Source organism: Pteropus medius, unplaced genomic scaffold (assembly GCF_902729225.1).
Source record: "Pteropus medius unplaced genomic scaffold, Ma_sr-lr_union100, whole genome shotgun sequence".
NCBI classification, from domain to species: domain Eukaryota; kingdom Metazoa; phylum Chordata; class Mammalia; order Chiroptera; family Pteropodidae; genus Pteropus; species Pteropus medius.
This window is the reverse complement of record NW_024342471.1, coordinates 326,160-350,105: the sequence shown is the minus strand read 5'-3', so window position 1 is coordinate 350,105 and position 23,946 is coordinate 326,160. Positions and strand designations below refer to the sequence as shown.

At 37.0% G+C, this 23,946-nt stretch overlaps 1 protein-coding gene across 1 annotated transcript in view; it reads right to left on the bottom strand.

Annotated features, from left to right (window-relative positions):
* HAO1 (hydroxyacid oxidase 1) overlaps positions 1-23,946 on the bottom strand; it is a 48,983-nt gene that overhangs the window by 4,835 nt on the left and 20,202 nt on the right. Inside the window, exons 3-5 of the mRNA XM_039863741.1 lie at positions 20,618-20,873; positions 12,271-12,446; positions 3,967-4,058 (exon numbers count right to left, since the gene is read on the bottom strand). Coding sequence (XP_039719675.1) covers positions 3,967-4,058; positions 12,271-12,446; positions 20,618-20,873 — 524 coding nt within the window. The remainder of the gene's footprint in view (positions 1-3,966; positions 4,059-12,270; positions 12,447-20,617; positions 20,874-23,946) is intronic.

The following is a 23,946-nucleotide window of genomic DNA, read 5'->3' as shown; positions in this document are numbered from 1 at the left end:
CTACCCTGTCCATTGCGCTTTACCAGGAAGACCTTGGGGGGTTTCTACTCAGCAGGCTTAGACAATCACTGGCCCATGTAGGTCTGGCTGATCATTTGCAGTTGCAAAAATGGCTGCAATTATTTCCCTCCCTATCTTTATTTCTTTGCAGTGTGACATTTTATCTCCTTCCATTATGGGAGAGAAATGGGACCAGAAGAGCCTATTTCCTCACCCCTGGTATCTGAACTAGCCATTGTGATCAACCGAATGTGAGAGAAGTGACAGTGTGTGTGTTCTAAGCCTAGATCTCAAGAGGCCTTGTATGCTTGCACTTACTCTCTAGGAAATCTGCCACCTATTCATGAGAACCAGCCCACCTAATGTACAAGACGTGAGACAGGCAGAACTAGCATGTCCCTGCAGAGGTCATCCTACACCAGCCTTTCTTAGTAAACCCAGTAGCTGACCACAGATACATAGGAGTGACTCCAGCCAGAAACACCTCCCAGCAAATCTCAGCCCAAATTGTCAACTCACAAAATTGCGCCATAAATAAATGGCTACTGATTGCTGGCCAGTTAAGTTTCAGAGTTGTTTGTTACACAGTAAAAGCTAACTGATATATCAAGTGGATCCCTTTTAAAAGACAAAATAAAACCTCTTAGATCTCATAGAAGATGGCCAAGGACTTGATTTTGGAAATACTTGACTTTAACAAACCAAATACTTATTTTATAAAAATGTTCTACTGTTGAGAATTTTCACTTGAAAAGAACACTGTATTTTTAAGCTTAAGTTAATTTGGTTCCCATTGGCATCAAAACAAAAATGAAAAAAGAAAAAAAGAAAAAACAATGCTGCTATGGTTCAAAGATTCCAGAGAATCTGTCTTTAGACCCCAGTTTGAGATGTTGCAATACTATGATTTGGGAAATCAATTTGATTCTGTCACATTGTTCTCCAATTACTTCAAGACTGATCATGGCCACGTTATTACCTTGAGGGTAAGGAACTTGACACAAACTTAATTTTTAACTACTTTTGGGTATAGCAGAGGTCTGGCAGTGGCTCTCAGTAGTATGGTATTAAGATGAACTGAAGTTAAATTCTTGTTCTAGGAGACCTAGTGATAAGTATTTCCCTGTCCAAGGGAATTCTGTGCTTTATAGAAATGCAAAAATGACATAATCCAGCCTCTTTCTTTTTGCAATCCACACAATACTACTGAGGAAGCTCAGGGTGAAAAGTTTAAGCAATTTACTCACCCAGCTCTCACTCCTTAGAAGAGGCAAGACAAGGAATTGAACCTAAGACTCTGAATTTCCATTTCAGTGTTCCTCCCATGACATCATTCTACCTCTTTGGCTCTGATTTATGATATCATAGGATCTGCAGGACAGCAAGTCTTTCTGTGTATCTACTGAAAATTTTTACACCACAGCCTCCTTCAAGTCTTTTACCACTCACCTCAAAACTTACATACCGAGGGAAAAATATCTTCACCATAAACCGAATCCTTTCTCACATTTTTCTCACCATCATAGGCCTTAAATTTGCTGTAGAGTATGAGGCAAAACTCAAGCAAGCATCTCCTCTCTTGCACACAGCACGCAAAGGGGAGGGTCATTGTTTTTTTTTAAAACAGTCTCCAAGACCACAGCTCAAAAAGGCCTTTTAGATAAATTTCCATATCCCCTTAGCCAGAGGGAAATAAACCACACCATTTAGGTATTTTTTTTTCTCTTAAAATCTAGTTAGATTTGATTTCAGTAGATTTAGATATATTATTTTTAGGAAAAAAAAAAAAATTTGGCCCGCACAGTAAGTCTATGTCTTCATATACAAGAGAGGCATAATCTACAAAAACGCCTTGATCTGTGACCACCTTCTCCTCCTTCTCCCAGAGGTCTTCACTCTTCCTTCTCCTTTTATCTGTGGGCAACATTTAATATCACCTAAAAAGATGGGTCTCTATAAGTAGAGGTGAATTAGAAAGAGCTGAAACCATCCAGTTTTATGATTTAAATTCTTAACAGCATAATCTGAAGTGTGCAAAGACTTGGTTCATTTCTACCATTAGTGCTTTAGGAAAAACCGTGAGTACAGATATGGACATCCAATATGCCCTGTAGTCATTTAGTCTTCCTTAAGACCTATTAAACTGGTATATGGATTTATGTAAATTAACCTGCTAGTTCAATGAAGCAACAGTCCATGTTACTTGACTAAATTATTTGTTCTATGCTATTTCAAGTTGTTTGAATAAATTCAACTGGTCATCCCAACTAAAGCCATCCATTTAATAACTATGACTGAATAATTCTGATAAAAAGGGGTAATGCATATGATGATCCAGTAGAAAGATAGGGGTCTAAAAAGTCCATCTGCATTATTGGGTAAATAATTTTTTTAAAGTTTTGTTACATGATGCTAGCTTACTTTACCTGGAATAAATTAGATTATAAGATATTAAAGTTTAAAGGCACCAAAGAAATAATCTAAGATGTTTAAACTTTAAAAGGTAAGAAAACTAAGGTTTGGAGTGGAAATTGAGTCTCTTTGCCCTGTCACAGTTCAGGCTCTTCTTTCCTTCCTTGGCTATCGTAATAAGCCAGGTGACCTAATTAATCTTCCTGCCTGCTGTCATGCCAAAATCCAATTTATAAGACTCACTGCTGCTAAATCAAGGCCCTTCTATTGTATATCCAATGTTATCATATTAAAGAACTCTTCCTTACCTGTCCATGTAAGCATATTTCCCAGGACCCTCCTCCCACCACCAGACACTGCAAACAAAATAGATTACTTGAAATTCCCCAAGCACTTCTCATTCTTTCCCATTCCGTATTTAGGCTCACATATGGGGTTCACATGGGGACAAAGCAGAGGTGAAAGGCAACTGCAAAACCATTGCCTCATCTAAAAGAATTTTGGCCAAGTCCCCACAAGTGGACAGCACAGAAGTGAACTACTCTTTAATACTCCACCAACACCACGTACAGCTCCTGGCCCCCTATTTGGGATGGTGAATCCACAAAATCCACCCCTGGATATGTGTCTGTCTCCATGACTTTTGATCTATTTCTGACCCCTTGATCTTAAAATCTGCCCCAGTGACTCTGTTGGTCTTCTTGGCTCTTGGCCCTCTTGAGGTTAATTTCTCTCCTATACAGTTCTAACTCAGTCCCACATCTTTCCAGTCAGTTTATCTTTTTATCTAGATTTTGGACTTTGGTTTGCCTGGCATAATGTGTACAGTGTATAAAAACCATAGATGCACACTGGGAATCTCCTGAGTAGTTTTAAAAAATACTAGTCCTTAGTCCCACATCCCTAAAGATTCTGATAAATTGATCTGGGGTGCAGCCTGGGCATTGAGAGTCTTTAAAGTTCCCCCAGGTGATTCTCACATGCAGCAAGGTAGTTCACAGCTCAAGCAGCGTAGCCTGTTTGCAGCTGACCTTCCCTCATTTGGGCCACAGGATTTCCATCTCCCTTCTCACGTCCCCTCCCTATCCCTACAGGTTTTCAGACCCACATCCACAGGAAATTTCAGTCTGTCCCTCCTCCTGACTTCCTGTCACAACTGTACTAATGATCTCAAACTCCACTGAAGCCTTTTTTAATTACTACGACTGTCTATTCGGTCTTCTTTTTTTGGACTTTCATGGCATAATCATTTCCAATTTACATTATGCCTATCGGTGTACCAATGAATACAAAAATAATCCTTACCCACGACTGACTTATTATTTAATGGGGGCTTTTACAAGTTTATAAATAAATGTATTAGACTAATTAATGACAAATTTAGGTAGTTATGTGCCACTAAACTTCAAATCCAAGATCTTATATATTCACACAAATTTTCCCTTGTGCACTCACACCAAAACATTCACAGAGAAGAGGCAGACACAGAGATAATCAAATCTGTGATGGAAATAAAAACTCCAAAGAGAAATCCTGGCGTGGGCTGCAACTCACAGTGGCTGGCACCCCATCAAGTTGTCTAGCTCCATGATTCGACACCAAGATCCCATCCAAACCGTGTTTAACTGCCTCCCTGGCATCATCTCCTAGAAAAAGCAAGACAATCATTAACCATAACATGAAAAAGCAGCTTAACAGAAGGCTTGGGTTTGGAGGTTGAAAAACCACAGTCAAAAGGAGCCTGATTTCACACATATGTACCTTGCTTGAAACCATTAGCACAGAAATACACCCAAGCATTAGATCTAGAATAGCCATGATAGTATCTTGGCCAAAAAAATTAGCACTTATAATTTAATTATAAAATAAAATTATCAATAAATAGTAAATTGGCATGCAGTTAAAATTTATTTATCCTCATAAGGAAGTATTCCTGCTAAGTATTTTTTATTTCTATTAATAAGCTCATGCCATTTAACATTTAGCAGAATTACTCTTCTACAGTTTGGATAGCATTAAATAATATAAGTGGCAAGAACTTTGAATGTAACAGGTAATGAATAAGTCTAATTCAAAAACACTTTTTAATACAAAGTTATAACTTCAGTAAGTATTTTAAGTTATATTGTTCTATAATTAAATATATTTTTCCCATTGAAGTATCTCAAAATGTAATATTAAAATTATATCTCTAATCATGCTTCAAAGTATATTGATTTCTCAAACTACTGATTTCTGAAAATCTTAAAATAGATTGTTCTCTTAAATCGATTTCCAACTTATTTTTTATATTCTATATTTTAAACTACTATTTTCAGCATGCTCCCAATAACAAACCATTTGCTAACAGAATAATGAAACTAATACGAGTTCTCAAGTTTCACACTCAAAAATGGTTGGTCCAAGGTTGTAATGAAAATCAGATTTTGGAAACTTAAGCAGATGGATACAGAACATTGTATATATTTATAATTCAGCAATGGAAATGAAGGGCAAACCTGACTAAAAATAATAAAAGATTCACAGGAGAATATGTAATTCTGATTGTTTTCAATTATTTTGCTAAAACATTTCCAAACTGCATTTCGTAAAATACTACTTTTTAAATAGTCCCATTTGAAAAATGATGCCAGTATTATTTTTCTTCTAAAATTACAGGTATATGAAAATGTGAAACCCATATTTTATGGACTCAATGTTTGTGTTCCCACAAAATCCATATGTTGAAGCCACAGTTTCAATGTGACAGTATTTGAAAATGGGGTCTTTGGGGAATTATTAACGTTAAACGAGGTCATGAGGGCAGGGCTCTTGTGATGATATTAGTCCCCTTATAAGAAGATACCAGAGAGCTTACTCTCTCGTGCTCTGCTCTCTGCCTCTCTGTCTGTCTGTCTGTCTGTCTCTCTCTCTCTCCTCCCTCCCTCTCTTTCTCTCTCTCTCTCTCCATGTTCCCACAAAGAAGAGGTCATGTGAGCACACATTAAAAAGGCAGCTTCTGCAACCCAAGGGAAGAGCCTGTAGCGAAAAATGACCATGGTGAAACCTTAATCCTGGATTTCCAGCCTCCAGAATTGTGAGAAAATAAATTTCTGTTTAAGCTACCCAATCTATGGAATTTTGTTATGGCAGCCAAGATGACTAAGACATCATGTCATCATGTTGTTGTTGGTAGAATCTACCTTTAAGAAATGCTATGACAAACCCTAAAATGCAATGAAATCGCATGAAAGATATTCTGATACATAAACATCAGTGTTTACCAACTAACTATGTTGTATGTCATCTATTCACCTATAAGCCTGAATTGTTATGCATTTTGTTATATACCTAATAAATGATCAATATTCTATATTAAATATAAAAGCTAAGTGTTTCCATGAGACTGTTTTGGGCTACCTGCTTTAATCCAAGTATGCATTACATCTTGCAAGATCTAGTTGGTAATTTTTTAGTCACTCGTAGGGAAAAGGCTATAGCCTCTACCCCATTGATTGATTCATATTTTATATTTTAATACTGCTTCATATTTGAACTACCTATGTTTTATTACAGAGCTTTCTTTTCCTGGATTTCTAATTGCATTTCATTTCTTTCCCTTTTTCTCCATTTATCATAGAGACTTTGAAGTATCTTTGAGTTCTTCGAACGTTTTAATTATTCTATCTAATCCATTTAAAAATCACCTTATTTTCCCTATGGAGACATCCCCCTGAGCCCTCTACGATCCTGTTCTATCCTGCTCTGGTTATTCTCAAGGCCTACTGATGACCTTCATCCTATAGAATTTCTCCTACTCGCTCTGGGTTGAATCTACTGTAGTCTAGGTTATATATTCATTTGGTTCACATTATCATCTGTTTATAGCACATCCTTTATAATTTCCTAAAAGAAGAGGTAAACTTATAGGTAATTTAAATAACTTCTCTTGTGTGTGAATGATAATTGGATCAGATATAATATTCTAGGTTGAAAAATCCTTTTCTTTAGAACCTTAAAGACATTACTTCATTGTCTTCTAGTGCCCACTGCTGTTGACAAGAAAATTGATGCCAGTTTGACTCCCATTCCTTTGTAATTCACCAGTTTTATGCTTGTTTTCTCTCTTTAAAAACATTTTTCAAGAGATGTAATAAGCTGTCTGTTTTTTCAATATAATGATTTATGTCTCCAGCATTGAGGCATTGTCTATCTTTAATAAATTCCTCCTGCCTTTTTCTTTTACTTTTTTATCTGAAGATCTTATCAGTTGAATGTTGGACATTTTAAAGGGTCTGCAAGTTTCTCCTTTATTTAATCATATTTTCCTTCTTTTTGTTTTGTTATTTGACATTTTGGGACATGTCATTGACTCTATTGTTCAATCAATAATTTCACTTTTAATTCCAGAAATCAAATTATTTAAATATTTGGTAACTCCTTTCTGTATTCTGATTGTCTTTTCATGGTAGACTTTTCTTATTTAGGTATATTTTCAATTTCTCTGAGTCTATCATTTGGAATTTTTTAAGTTCTTTTTCTTGCTTTATCCTTTTACTCTAGGATCAGCTTTTCTGTAGATTTATCTTGGTCTTTTACATTTTGATGTTTCTGATCTGCCTAGTGATGCTAAATTTTTCATTTATATTTAAGGAAGAAAGATTGGGGAGCTATTATAGGTTTCCTGGGCTTTTTCGTAACTCAATTTAATTCATTCCAAGTTTTTGCCTAGAGTAGAAATTCTTTCTTGGAGCTCCCTGTGGGACAAGACAAGGAATGTCAACTAAGGGGCTATTTGACTATGAGCTCCTCAAGGTCAGAATGAGGATAGCATCGTACCATATTGTAAACGTTATTTCCTCATAGGTTGTCCCAGCAATCCATTTATTTCCTGGGAAAGGATTAAGCTACTATGTTAATTAAGTTGCTGATCATTGCACAAGAGGTAAAAGAGGATTGCCGGCTGGTGAAATAGTTTCACAAATAGAACTCCAATTAACCCCTGTGCTTCTAGTCTCTATTTCTCAGTCCTCAACCCTATTACACTTTCAGACTGGACCCCTAGAGCCTCTCGGGCATTCCATTATATAGTTTCCCCCTGCCTCCTCCAGGGTTCCCTCCAAGCCTATCTTGAGGGGCAATTTTTTTGTATGTTCCTCCTATCAACAGACTCCCTTACGTTTTCTTTCTTTCATAAGTTTCTTGAAATTTTTCTGCTGTTCATGCCCCTCATCTTCCTTTGCTTTGCTATCATAAGTCTTATGTATTTTTGAATTTCCATACTTTAATTTCAATGGAGGTTTAGGTAACAGACTACATATGTACTCAGTCCAGCGTTTTGAACCAGAAGCCCATACATAATATACAATATATGATAATGTAAAATATTATTTTACATAACAATAACACATTATTTAAAATGTTTAGAAAATGGTTCTCTAAATATATGGCCTTAATACAGTGCTATTCAAATGAACTCTTCTCTGATGATGGACATGTTCTTGATCTGTCCTAAACAGTAGCCACTAGCCATACGTAGCCATTGAGTAGTGGAAATGTGGCAGCGTGACTAAGGAACTGAAATTTCACTTTTATTAATTAACTTAGCCACATTTGGCAAGTGGCTGCCATATTGGACAGACCAGCTTTAATGTTTGTTTGAATTTATCTATTCTAACAAAGAGATGTAGTATGGTGTTTGTTTAAAAGTCTAATGTATCCATAAACAATCTTAACAAAAAATTTAAAATATATTTGGGATTGGCATGGTTTGCTCTGGTTATCTAGTTATGTATGTGATTCTCAAACATTAAATCAAAAGTGAAAAAAAGTCAAATATATGAACTATAATATTTTATGAACCCCGTGATTGAGGATGTATGCAGTGCTCTACTTTATATTCAGATGTCTGTGACCATGTAGCTACAATCTGTGTTTTGAGAAACTGAATATTATCAATAAACAGCTTCTATACAGTATGAAAAAGTGATTAACTGTTTAGGCTTAGTAGTCAGACCACCTGGATTTGACTCCCACAACTGCTACTTGTTGGTTATGTAAATGTCAAGTTATTTCTTTGTACATCAGTTTCCTAACCCACATAATGGGGATAAAAAGCCACATAGATTGGTTTGTGCATCAAATGAGTATTTAGAATAACATCACGTAAATATTAACTATCATTATTATTATCTGATGGTGTAGGAAGTATAAATTAAGACGACGAATAAATGGGGGAAGATTCGTTTCCTGGATGCTTTTGGCAAGTCTGTTTGAGTTTTGCTTATAACAAAAAATTTTCATTCTAGTAAAGATTAAGATTATAAAGAGCCTTTCATTGGAAGTAAGTACGTCTTAAGTAAGTTTGTTATCTTCTATCATATCAAGTGGTATTCCAGGTTCTTCCAGGCAGTGCTAGGAATGTGGGGGGAAATGACATGGGGCTTTGCTCAGAAGATAGGATCATGAGTATCTAGCGAAGTAAAAAAAGTAACAATAATTAGTGGCTAAATATGAGCCCTTTTTCTTAGCTACTTATGAAACAATGTCCACAGTTTTACATTTAATTTTAACCCAGAAAGAAAAAAATCTTGCCTTAATGAGACGGTCAAAATGTTCTGACTTAGGAAAATGTTCATGAATCTTTAATATTTTCATTAATCCTTAGAGTTTACTTACATTGAATTCCATGTTTGTTAATTTACCAGTCTCTATATTAATTGATTGACAAATGCAATAGTCAATATGAAATAGTACTGTTTGATATCTTACTAATATACTATTTCTGTATTTAATCTAAAATACAAAAGTGAAATGTAAATACTCAAGATTTACCCTCCAGGCACTGGAGCTTTTGACCCAGGACTCTGCACTATCTTACTGGAGTTTAGTAACTCAATCCTAGATATATGGCAGCGGTTTTGAACACAGTCCAGGAAAACTGAGTGAATATTCTTTAGGAGTATTTTGGGGAAAAAATGTATATAGGAAAAGGGTTAGTTAGAAAACAGTTTCTGAAAAACAAAAAGCCACTATAACCTAGTTAAAAATTTTTTTAATTAAAAAAAAAAACTCTAAAAAGCATTATGCCTTTGCTCATAAAGCCATTTTCTTGTTAGTGTGAGTTCTGGCAAAGACCAAATCCTGTCTCAAATAACACGTTTGGAGCGTGTGTTGAAGTTTTCCAAGGGCAGAGTTTAACCACAGTGAGAGATTATATCTTGCACTCCAATTTGCATTCATTAAAATGAAATTCTTAACATGGTGGTAAGGGGGAATATTTCATTGATATCTTTCCAGTTGCCCGTGATTTCATATGCCTGCAACATAATCTGCATCTTTCTGGTAAAAGGAAATGAAAAAGGATGAGTGACTCTCAGTCAATCCATGTGACTTCTGGATAAAGATCTGTGAAATAGTGAGCACTAGACATGCCAGAACTGGCCCCACCAACCATGAACTACCGCCCCATGCAGACTGAGCATAGGCACTACCTGATGTATTTGTTGTCACAGAGATGTTTTTCGTTTGTTAAATAGATGAAATAAATAGTTACAGAAAAACTAGACAATATAAACTGTACATGTATAAATAAGTCATTTCCTTTCAAATGCCAAATGTTTTATCTCTTTCTCTTGCTTTTGAGCTCTCTCTAGTTTATAGACTCATATAGTTTTCACTGAGGATTTTACTTACTAAACATTGGTCTCTCTACTACATGCAAAACATTATGAAAATGTGTAGAAACAAGTTCACATGATCCATATGGATGAAAGGTGGTGGTCCTGGGTAAGATGACCACATAATGAAGTTCTAGAAGCCAAAGTATTTTTTAATATAACACATGATAGTAAAGTCTAATTCAATGGATTTCTAGCATATCCTATAGGACAAAGTTGTAGAAAACTATATATAGGAAATCTTAAATTAAAAAGGTTAAAAATTAGATAAACTCATTCTTATATTTGTTCCCTATTTAACACACAAATATGAAATTATACTAAAGTTTTATTCTTCCTTTGTGTTTTCAAGCCAGTTGCCCTGGGCTACCTCTGTGATGAGAGTGAATTAAATGTTTGAAACTGCATTAAATTTCTAATTCAATAACATCCTCTCACTTTTTTCAGGTTTCTTTTGCCTTAGCAACAACAGTTTCTTAAATGTACTCCCTGACCTCAATTTCGCCACCTCTATCCACTAAGTCCACTATACAAAGTGTGATTTTTCTAAAATACTAATCTGATGAGGTTGCTTACTCCCTGATCAAGATCCTTAGTGGTTCTCAAACATCTTAAAGTCTATATTCTCTAATACGGCTTACATGTTTAATAAATTGTTACTCATAACTGCTTTATTTTGTCATTATTGCAGTCTGAGAGTCATTTGACCTGATGTCATAGCAAAACTTAAGCATCATCTTTCATTCTTAAATGGAATCTTCCCTAACCTACTCTTATAATTGTCCACATCCTATTTTAAACCCGCCCTTATAGTTCATACGTTTCTATCTCAGCTCCTGTAATATGTTATTGGACCCAAATTCTTGTTTATTTGTCCATCTCTCACAAGAATGGGACCTTCTTTTGGCTAAGGACCTCAAGTTATTATTATCATATTATTACTTAAATTTAGTACACAGTAAGCATGATAAATGTTTATGTAATGAATGACTGAGAGAATGAATAAGTGAGCGAATAAACGAATGGAGCAGAACCTTCAGGCTAATGTTCTGAGAACCTACAGGAAGTGGCACTAACAATCATGGATGACAATATGTATGTAAGGTAAGTCGAACTGTTGTTTAAAGATGCTCATAACACCAGGATATACTTATTCAAGTATAATTCTCAGAAATTTTGAACTAGGACAATGATCAACAGGAAAGAGTATAACAATATTATTTTTAAAGCACAGATTAAGACATCTGTATTTAAACACATCTCCACTACCTGAAAGTTTCCCTGGGCTCATTCTTTTACTTTTACTAGCTTCATTCTGCATAAGATTAGACAGATAAAATTAGTGGCATGCCTGGAGCTTTATAAATAAGGTCATGTGACACATACTCAAATAAAACTTATAAAAACGTTTTGATTCTAAGTCATTGTTAACCCTGAGATAAGATAATAGAATTTCTCATCCTTGAGCCACTTACTCAAACATTTTCATTTACAATAATAAGTGGTAGTTATCTATTTAACTGTACTAAAAATATGTATTTTCAAAGGCAAGAAAATGTTCACCCATTTTTGTGAGTGAACACATTTACACTCCAAATTATTACAATCACTGGTACCTCCCGGTAGGAATGAATACATGTAGTATTGAATACCGGGGAAGTAGTCAAGATCCTTAATACCCATCTTGATAATCGAAGATTTTAATGTTCTATTCAACTATTCTTTACAGGGAAGTAGATGTGAGATTCATCACACTCAAAAATCAGTCCTAGTCATAGGTACTTGAAGAGAACAGGAGAAAAATAGAAAAGGATGTTAAAACTGCTCTGGCTATCATAATATCACCTTTGGAGCTTCTCATTTGTCTGAGGGCAAATGTTGCAGCTTTCAGCCAAAGCAGAACCTTCTACACAGATCTTGCCAAGCTCCATAATTCGGTGACAGCTCCAAAATAAGGCAACAGTAACCCAATGCTTTAAAAAGGGTAAGTCCTTACTTCATGAGAGTCCTACTCTCCTTCGGTATATTATCTAAGAATGAGGGAATATTTACTCACTAACATCAAAATGGAGAACTGAGAGATAGAATGTCTCTTTTAATTTCCATGTTAATTTTTCCCGATTTTCCCTTAAAAATAGCATGATTGTATTCACAAAGAACCATAAAATCAGTAAGAACTCAAGTAAAGAAATAAACAAACCTCTCAAAATGCCTTTGGCAACAATTGGCAGTGATGTCAGCCCCCTCAGCCATTTAATATCCTCCCAGCTGATAGATGGGTCTATGGCTTTAGCCGCATATTCAGCAAGTCCGCTGTTGTCTCCAAAATTTCCCTTAGGAGAAAATGCTAAATCATTGGTTTCAAAATTTTTCATTCTGAAATAAAGAGATATATAAAATGAGAAACCTACCAAAGTTAGAGATATCGTTACAATGACTCATTCAATGAAAAAAGAAAAGTCACCCTTTTCAAATCAATTGGCTGTTCACTCTTCAACCACCTATAGGGGGTCGCATGCCTATTTTCCATGTTTTGATGTAGGATTCCAGGCTATAATGTCACAATCTAGTAAACTTAATTGGTCACTTAAAGTTTATTTTTCATCTTAGGCTATTTTTTATATAAATACATCACTTTCAAGGAAAAATATATGGCCAAGTTCAAATAGAACTACCTTTTTAAGCTAGTTTATGAATATAGACAATAGATTTTTTAATCCTGTTTTCAGCCAGCAATGCATACTTATCATGATGATGAACATTTGCATGGTGCATTATGATTTATAAAGGGCTTTCATATACCAATATTATCATAATTTTGAAAAACTTTAGAAAATAAAATTGATACTCTAGGATTCCTATTTTATATAAAAAATAAAAACCAGAAGTGCTGAAAGAAATGCCCCAAATATAAAACTAGCTAAGGCATCATTTGGCTCCAAACTGGGTCTCTTGACTCCTAATTACATTCTTTTTGTTCAGATCTCAGTTGCATCATGGCAATTGCGTTTGACTTCAGGAAACCTTCCAACGTCCTTGTGGAAAATTCTAGAAGAGACTGAAACTGCAATAACATGTTAACACCTTCTGTCACCACTGTAGTCTTCTTCCTGCCTACTATTATTGTGGTGGTGGGCGTAGGGAGAAGTGGGGGTGCTTTTCAGCAGTTATCAGCTCTTGCTTCTCTCCTCTCCACTTAGTTGTTCTCTCTGAGGCTCTCTACCTGCTGACTCAGACTTCCCAATCTTCTAGACAATCTTGCCAAGGGCATGAGCTTTCTGATCATCAAGGCCTTCATTTCTTTGCCTGTGGTGTGATGGTTAATTTTAGGTATCTACCTGACTGGGCTAAGGGATGCCTCAATAGCTAGTAAAATATTTCTGGGTGTTTCTGTGTTTCTGGCTGAGATTAGCATTTGAATTCATAGACCGAGTAAAGATGGTCACCCTCACCAATGTGCATGGGTATCATCCAATCTGTTGAGGGCCCAAATTGGACAAAAAGGTGAGGGAGGATAAATTTATGCTTTCCACTTGAGCTGGGACATCCATCATCTCTTGCTCTTGGACTTGGGAGCTACTGATTGTCAAGCCTTTAGACTCAAACCAGAACTTATGCTACTGGTCTCTCAGGCCTTCAGATACAGACTAGGACTTACACCATTGGCTCCCCTGGATCTCAGGCCTACAGCTTGGGACTGGGATTACATCACTGGTTTTCCTGGCCCTCTAGCTTATGGACAGTAGTTCATGAGACTTCTCTGCCTCCATAATCATGTGAGGCTCTCTCTCACTTTTGTCCCTTCCTTACTCCCCAGGCAGCTCCCTGGATTTCTGTGGCTGCTTTTTTATCCCTTTGGTGATTATTTTTTTAAATAGCTCTATTAAGATATTCACATACAGTTCAAGTAATGTTTCATTATATATATACATACATATATATACGTGTATATATAGATATACGTGTGTGTATATATATATGTATATATATATGTATGTGTGTGTATATAGATAGATAGATAGATAGATAGATAGATAGATAGATAGATAGATAGATGCCACTGCACATACTGCTCTCCTGCTGCTCACCGCCTGCTGTGCAGCTGAGTTCCTAAAGGGCCACTGACTGGTGCTTGCCCACAGCCCAGGGGCTGGGGACTCTGTTCTAAAGGAACTGCCAGCACTTAAATCACTGGCTCCATTCTGTTACTAGAAGAACCCAAACTGAGTCACAGCTCCATTGAGTTGCTGCCCTCCCCTAAGTCGAATTTTATTAACTCAGCTTAGACCAGCATTTCTCTAACTCACCTGTAAGATGCTGCTACTGGCTCACTCTATACCTGAAGTCTTTTCTCTTGGTCTAATGTCCTGATATCCTGACTAGATTTTGGCAGTTCTCCAAACTAAGGATAAAGTCTTTTCTGCCTGCAACTCTGACCACTAGCTGGATGGATGGCCATCTGGATACACAATGACACTATACATATGACTTAGCTGTCTACAGTCCCAAATCCAACTGTGAACTTCATTTCTCTGAATGGCTATCTCTGAATGGTGACAATGACCTGAATTCACTGTGTTCTTCTGCACATTATAAGTTACCTGCTGGCCAAACTTCTCTTTGGGTAAAAATACAACTGTATATTTATCTGTGGACTAGTCATAGCAATTTTTTCCCTTTTACTCGCTCTGCCACTGATTATAGAAAGAATCTTGGAGCCATATGTATAACAATTTTTATATAAACCTAGAAGTACATAGACCCACTACTTTAAAATTATTTTTTAAAGAATCATAACATTTCCATTAAAACAAAATTAGGTTTAATGCTTTTTACATTTTAGTGTATGTTCAGCTAAAAGGGCTGGTCGGGTAGTTTAGGTGGCATATATTATCATAGGACATGAATATTTACATCTTACAAAACTCTATTTAAGCCATTGGTAAAGTTTTCACAATAAGAATTCAATAGCCCTATACTTTCATGGACTTAGGTAGCTATTACAGATTAGAGAAGATTCCAACTTCATTACACTCACACTGGTACCCATTCATTGAGCTCTGGTAAGGATTTTAGCTGAAATAGTTGGATATCTCTTTTTATCAAACCACTTAGGGTTGTATATTGTATCACAGACTGGCTTTCTGCTGTCATCATAACTTGAATAAAGTAACTTTTTGGTCAATAAATATATCCTGATTATGAAAACCTATTCCAAATACTTAGAAATGATATTAATTGATACTAAATTCCAAACTTTTAAGTAATATTGTTAATAAGACAAAGGTCCAGTCTGTCTCTCCCATAGCAAGATCAGAGGCGGGGGGGGGGGAAAGCACTACTGCATGTGTGTATATACTCTGCGTAGCACCCCACCCCCTCCCAAACAAGCTACAGTGTTTCAGCAGGGGCGGGGTGAAAGGGTGAAATGGATAGGAAAAAACAGAAACATGGATAAAATTATATAAATAACTGTTGTTATTCTTGGACGGTGAAATGCAGATCAACACTTGAATGAATGTTGCCTTACAGAAATTTCAGCGCACAATGAAGCCTTGTTGTTGCTCTAAAACGTTGTTCAAAGCCAGAAGCCAAGAAAAAGTTTTCAGATATCTTGACAGAGACCCGCGATGGAGTGTTTTACCAATGGCTCCATGAATGCTATTTTTATTTGAATTATGACATATATACAAAAAAACATTTAAAGCACCTTCTGATAACTAAAGTATTCCATTTCATAAGGAAGGAAAGGGACAACATCAAAATAATAACATGATTAGTTATGACTTAATTCTCCGAATCCCAATCTATTTAATGACCCAAAGGCAAGGGTTAGAATTTCTTCTTTGTAAAGGACTCATTGTGCCTTGAATGTTCCTCAAACATACTTTTTAATCTAATCTAAAAATTATTTTAGCTTTTAGTAAGTTAGCATCATAAAAATAGTAACAACTACTAAAGGAAAGTTAAACATTATTAAATCACCAATAGTAACACTAATAATAATAAATATTACTGAGAAATATATAACATTATTTATTTTAGGCATTGATAGGATATTAAAGATAAAAGCTATGTGTCTCCATGGTGAGAAATAAAATATGAAATAACAACCAGTAGAGCCCACGATATCAACACAATGAGAGACACAGATAGAGACACAGGAATTTGTACATGGGCCACTAGCATTTAATTCAGTGGTCAGGAAAACACTTATAGTGAGAGTATAGCCCTGCTAATTTTTTCCTCAATGTGGCTGGGTAGCTAGAAGAAAGGGTCAGGGTATGGATATTAAGTGTGAGTTCAAACTCTTGTTCAGCTTCTTACTAGTCATGTTTTATTGGGTAAATCTCATATACCCTAGTACATTTTTATTTACTTATGCAACATTATTTACTGGGCACCTACTGTGTGCCGGGGTTTTAGATGTTTAGGATATCTAGTAAATAAAACAATCAAAAATCCCTGGCAACATAGGGTTGCCATTCTAGCAAGGGGAGACAGAAAATAAACAATAATATAATCAATAAGTAATTTATGAAACATGTTAGAATATGTGTTATAAAAAAATAAAGAAAAGACGTAGAGCAAAATAAGAAGCAAGTAAGCTAGTAGAGGCTTAACTTAAAATTTTAAAATACTATAATCAGACTTGGCCTCATTGAGAAGTTACCTCGTAGAGGAAATTAGCAGAGCGGGGTTATTGTATATGTATCCTGTTGCTGCTATAACAAATGACCACAAACCTAGAGGCTTTAATATGACATAAATTTATGATATTACAATTCTGGAGGTCAGAAGTCTAAAAATGATTCCCAATGGACTAAACTCAAAGTGTGGATAGAGCTGTTCCAGAGGCTCTGAGGAAGAATCCAATACCACAAACGCCCCCTAATGCTATCCCTCCAACCTCTGCTTGTATCATCACATCTCCTTCTCTAACTCTGACACTCCCGCCTCTCTCTTATAAGGACCCTTTACTTACATGAAGTTTATGAGATAATCCAGGACAGTCTTCACATCTCAAGGTCCTTAATCATATCTGCAAAGTCTATTTATTTTGCCATGTAAAGTCACATTCACAGGTTCCAGAGATCAGGACATGGACATCTTTGGGAGGTCGTTATTCTGTTTAACACGATCATAATGTGGATGTTTTTCTAACCAAAGAATTCAGAGGCTATTGGACCATGTGCCAAGTCCTTCAAAAATGTTTCTCTTTCCACTACCTCTTCCCACACATATTATGTCTCTGTTCTAATCTCTACCATTTAGTCTATTTTTATTGTGGTTTCCTGGCATAAACCTGTAGACTCATCCTTGATATCAAAATGCAAAGAAAACGATGAAGTTAGTAGTGCATTGATTTGAGGAAGGAATGTTACAGGCAGAGGGAAGAGTCAATTCTGAAGCTCTAAGGAGCAAACGGGCCTGGCACGTTGAAGGAAGAGTAGAGAAGCCAGAGCGGCTAGGGGAGTGAGCGAAGACAAGGGTGCAAGAGGAGGAGGCCAGAGAGGTAATGGGGGACCCGCTCATGTAATACCTCGCAGACCACTTTTATCATCAGAGACTTGGGAAGACAATGGCAGTCTGATCTTTTTTTGGTGTAATTTTTCTGGCTGTTGTTTTTAATAAATCGTTTCCAAGCTTAAGGAAGCATGTCCCCAGGCAAGGGTAGGTGTGATGATTTACCTTGAACTTAGCCATTAATGAGAGATTATATTTCTTCTCTTTCAATCGCTCTGGCACTACATCGAATATCCAAATTTTTATCCGGGGTAAATGAACCGCCTCCATGGGGTATGGAGAAGGAAAAAGGTCCCTGCCTCAAAGCCTCAGGAATCAGTCTGTGAACTGGCTTCGTTCCTAGCTTCTTCCAAGAGCAGATGAGCATTCTCTTTACTACCCCTCAGTTTCAGGAATCTCTGTGCCATTCACAACTTACATACATACCTGTGTTTTGCATATAGACCGAGCAGAGACTCCCAAACTCCTGAACTGTGGCTGGTCCCAGATGCTAAGTCGAGATCCTCCCCCTACCCAGGCACAGGAAGTAGCGAGGGCTGGAAGGAGCCACTGCCTTATGGACTCATTCTCCTCTGGATTTCCTGCCTCCCTCGCCTGCCAAATCTCACTTCTGAGAAGCCCAGCTTCACCTTCTATGAGTCAGGTCAGTTGCAGAAAGAAACTTGACTTCCTATCAGGCTGTAACAGATGAGCTTTTCGGCTATATGTGGCCTCAGGCGGAAGCCTAGGGCTCATATAATTGTGCTCTGCCTTCGATTGCTGACTGTGGGCTGACACGGAGGAGCTGACCAGAAGGTGCTGGCCAGCCCAGAATTTCTCTAGGACAAACAAAGCCAGCATGCGCTCTGCAGGCCAGGGGCACTGGGCTGTGGGGTGTTTCCTATGTTCCCAGTAATCTGGATGTGTTGCTCATTATTTGATCATCTTCAGATGGGAGATGTGACAAGCTGTGGAGCTGTGGCCACTCCTGTGCACATCGACAGCTGAAAAGAGCCTTTGTCTCGTGGCCTTTCGCGTCATCTGGGTGGGAGCCCGGGAGCAGCAAAGGAAAAGGGGGAAAATCAAATCAACCTTCCTGCTCCTGACTGAGTGGCCCTGGCAATAAAGGAGTAAGAGATACCAGCCAGAATTTAAAAACTGTGCCATTTTCCCCATCTCAGTAGATACCACTGTGAACACCTTCTAGTTACAGAGCAAGAAAGGATGCTTCTTAAGCTGCAAAAAAAAAAACCAAAAAAAAACCCTACTGTATTATTTATTGTTATTGTTGTTATTGTTAGTACTAGTATTAACAGGCAGAGAGGAAAAAATAGCAAACTCCTTTTCAAATGGCCAAAAGGAAATAATGAGGAATGTTCCCTGTCAGAAGCCTAAATAGTGGGAAACTAATTATTTTAGAAAGTCTAAAACATAAGGTAATCAAAACAGAGAAATAATGTAAATACAAATCTCCTATTAGGGAAATTTGAAGCCATCTACTTTCTGATGAATTTGGCAAGAAATAGGACTATGTCAGGGACCTTTTGATTTTGTTTTCTTAGAAACGCAGGGTGTTTTGGTAATCCTGTGTCTGGCATACAAGGAGCAGGTTTACTAGTAGGTCTGACAGGGGGAGCACTTTCGCTTGTCATTGGCCACTGAAGGTACCACATATACAAATAATATCTTAAACCTGACCAGAAGTATTACAGAGATAAAAATCACACAGCTAATTTACATCTGGCTCAACAGCAAGATTTTATGCACAATAGTTTATACTCAAATAGGCAGACACCCAGCAAAGCTATATGACAGTTAAGTGATACACAAGGCTGTATAGGGACTTATGTGATAGTTGAGATACATCCCACTCTATGACTTATATGAATTCCTGGCTTCCAACCATCTTCTTGTCCTTATATGGAATGCTGACCTGATTTTAAATCTTTCAGATTTTTGATCTTTTAGAAGGGTCAACTTTATAAGTAGAAAGAGTAAGCAATGGTCCATGTGAAATGGGTCTAGGATCCAAGGAAGGCATCCCTCGTCATTTCATATACTCCCATGTATGCTGTGAAATACCATCATCAAAATGTCTTCTGTTGAAACTAAGATTTTGATTCCTGTTCAAATACTTTTAGCTCTGAAGGTTATCACAGATTAGTCACACATTAGTATGAAAAAACTAAGAGCAGATTTAGGGGGAAGGAAAAATCAAAAGGAAAAAGAGGTTTTTATGTTAGGGAGATTGGGGTTTTTCTCAGTAAATTCCACTGAATTCCCAGCTTTGACTCAAGATGACTCTACTCCTAAATTATCCCAGGAAAAAGGAGACTTCCCTGCTAATGGTCAAGTTGAATGACCTAAAAAAACTATCATAGTTCAATTACAGATTACTTGATATATTGTTTTTGCTAAGATGAGTGAATGAATGAACCACTAAATAAATGAATGAATGAATTTTGATCCACAATTAAAGAGAAATATTGCTGAAAGAAGAGGTAGAAGATGAGGGATCAAATATGCAGCTTCTTCTGTCTCTACTCTTTAAGCTTTCTTCAGTCTTCCTAGCTATAGTTCTTCAAAATACAATGAAAAATAAAGTTAAAAAGTGGCTCTTTGATTTCAACAGAACTAGGGTATTAGGATCACAATAAAACTGTTGTTTGGGCTATATTAAGTATCTTCCATCTATATGGCAATTCATACTTATAAAAATTCTTAATGTACTCTGGTTCATAAATTCATTTGACTTTTATATGTATGTGGGCAATTCCTATTTCTGTTTTATTTCTTGAGTATGTGACATCCACAAAAGGGGTGTGACTTGCTGGAGATTAGGTGGATATTTGACAATGACACTATCTCTAGAACCCACATCTTATCATTCCTAGACAAGGTCCCTTTCAACCATACTTCAGGATCAACATTCTGTGAAGATGTAACTCCCCAGGGCTCCCACTTGGAGCAGGCTCATGACCAGAGCAAAGAGAATTAGAAAACCATCTCAGGGACTCAGGGGATCGGAGAGCTATGGTTACCTGAAGTGGGGTGGCAGCTTGAACCTGTTACGCACGTCATCGATGCGGTTGCCCAGGTAAGGTGTGTCCACTGTCACGAATATGGCCTTATAGCCCATCCGCTCAGCCCGCTGCACTAGATGCTTGGTAACTTCACGATCCTTGTAGATGTACAGTTGCATCCAGCGAAGTGCCTCGTAAGCAGCTTCTGCCACTTCTTCAATTGAGGAGGTAGCCCAGGAACTCAGCATCATGCCGGTTCCCAGTGACCTGCAGGCTGAGGAAGAGAAGGAAGATCAAGGCGAGCCTGGCATTTTCCCCACTTCAAAAACTTCGGTTGTAGTTCAAAGGGTAAAGAAATCTACAAGGGCAATTTGGCAATAAGAAGTCAAATCTTTATAAAGTTAGAAATGCGCATTCTTTTCCACACTCTGTGAATTGATCTTGAAGACAAAAATGAGATAAATAGCCAAAGATATGCTATATGTAAGGTGAAAAAGTTGGGAACAATCTGAATATCCAACCTTAAGAGACTGGATGAAATGTAGTTCATATATAAAATGAAATGTACACATCTATTAAAGGTAATATATTTGTGATGATTAATTTTATGTGTCGACTTAGCTAGGCCGTGATCGATACCCAAATATTTGCTCAAAAATGTCTAAATGTTGTTGTAAAGGTATTTATAAATGAAATTAACATTTGAACTAGTAAATTTTGAGTAAGGAAGATTATCCTCCATACTCTGGATGGGCCTCATCCTATCAGTTGAAGCCTTAAGGAAAAGACTGACCTTCCCTGAGGAAGAGGGACTTCTATCAGTAGTGTCTTCAGACTTGAATTGCAACATCAACTCATCCCTGGGTCTCCATCCTGCCAGCTTACCCTGAAGATTTTGGACTTGCCAGCCTCCAGAACTGTGTGAGCTAATTCCTAAATAGCCCACTAGACATAGACAGATAGATGATAATGATAGATGATAGACAGATAGATAGATAATGATCGATAGATAATCCTTCCTCTCTCTCTTTCTCTCTATATATTATATATTCTGTTTCTGACTATTATAGGTATAAGAGAATATTAATGAAAATAAAAAAGATGTTCAAGATAAATTAAGGAAGCAAAAAAGTCTACAAAATGACTCCACATTTGTACAAATGTGATTATTGGTATATGAACCTAAACAAATTAATTACTAATGATATGTGGGAGAATTGTGGGTATTAAATTTTTTCTTCCTTTTTAACTTTTGAAATTTATCTTTAAAAATTTTGTTAAAGTTGTATTCTATTTATGTGGTATTTTAAAACTTTATAAAATAGATATGCTAGACATCCCAATTAGACAGCAGTTTCCTTACATCCTTTTGAGCAAGATATCAAAAAATGAGCAAACAGATGAAAAATTAGGTAGATCTAACCACTTAGAGAATTTGAAAGAACATAGGTTTAAGCTTTCGTCCAAAAACAGGTAGTAAAATTGGGGTCAGCTTTAGCAGAGAGAAACTGATACAATGTTTATATGCCATATACCAAACATGCCAAGAGATAAATAATTAATATATAAAACTGACTATATGATCCTGGGTCATTCGACTTTGTGTGTCCACCATATACTAAATGGGAGTAAAAGTAGTTGTCTAAGTGACACTCATAAGGTGATGATGAGAATCAAGTGATATTTAGTTTATAAAGCAACTTTGAGAAGTTAAAAAGCTTCCATCCTTCTCAAACTTTAGCGGACAGCCAAATCTCCTGGAGTGCTTGTGAAAACACAGATTGTAAAACCCACCCCCGGAGTTTCTGATTGGGTAAATCTGAGTTGGAGACCAAGAACTTATCTTTCCAACCAGCTCTGGGTGACACTGCTAGTCTTAGACTATATTTTGACTTTTAACTAGTAGCATTATCCTTTGATAGTAAAATGCTAAGTTCAAATAGCAGTAAAATGGATTTTGTTTTTTGATAAATGTTACTTTTTCTATGCCTTTGAAGGTGTTTTCCATCCCTGTTCTTCAGGTCATAGCCCAGATAAAGAAGCTTATCTGGAGATTATATCGACCCAGAGATTATCTACCGGTCACTAATCTGTTCTCTCTGAGTATTCCTTTTAGACTTTCTCTCATAGGGACTCATGGCTGGCAAAATGTTGTTCAACAAACCACATTTTATTAAGTAATAACACATATGAACATCTGGACCATTGTCTGATTTTCATTAAGATCTGTAAATACGGAAGTTAGCTCCAGGCCATCCACTGCTGTTAGACAGGAACACCAGGGGGACACTGATTGTTCGGTCAGAATCGCCTAACCATCAATTTCCCATAAAGAAATTATGTCCTGAGGATGGTGTGACTTAACAAAGGTCTCACAGAGATGGGCAGCAGAGTGGCAGAAGAACCCGGCATATCTGACCACTCCCCCAGAGCAATGATCTTTCTAGAACTCCCAGATGCCCAAAAGACTCTCCTGCTATCAAACACAGGTAAATGCACTCCTCCAAGCCTCAAGGCCATGACACCCGAGGGAGCAGGGTTGCCACAGGCCTGAGGGACACTATCATGCCAACAGGTCTGGGAAGGCATGGAAACTTGGAAATCAGTGGGAAAGGCCTGCCATATACTACAGGTGCAGAGTGTGGTTTACACAAAGTGGTCCTGTTAAAAGGATCGTCAGATGATAAGGCACCATTTTGTAGCTTATAAAAAGGCATCATGGAAGCAAGTAGCAGCTCCGCCAGTAAGGATCAAAAATCCTCAAAAAGATCTCCTTTAATTCATAAGAAATATCTAGACATTCCATACAGGCTGTTAAAATGCTATACACACCAATGCATCAGTCATATCTATTTCACCTAAACCATAAAACTTGGAGGGGATGTCAGTCCTCAAACATTTTGCCCAGATCTCTTCGTATATATGTCCAGAGAAAAGCAAGGCCAGGCCAGGCCATCTATTTCCTGAGTCCTTCGGCTCTGATACTAATGGCTCTTGATGTTATTGCTGTTAAATATTTATTTTCCAATGACTAAATCACACTAAATCATTTCAAAATCATGAAATTTTGAATGAAGACCCCTGAAAATTTTAAGTTATAGCTCATTCCGGTTGTAGGCATTCAATAAATATTTGGCGATTTAATGAATTTAATGAGACTCTCTCCCTGGATGCAGGGGGGATATCAGAGTCTGTGCTGACATACTATGAGTCGAGGCTAAGATATTACTCCCAGAAGAAAACAGAAGGGAAACTTAGAAGGCTTCATGCTCCTTGGAACATATATTACTGATCACTGTGATTCCCATTCACTTGCGATTATTTGCTGTGATACAGGAAAATTATTG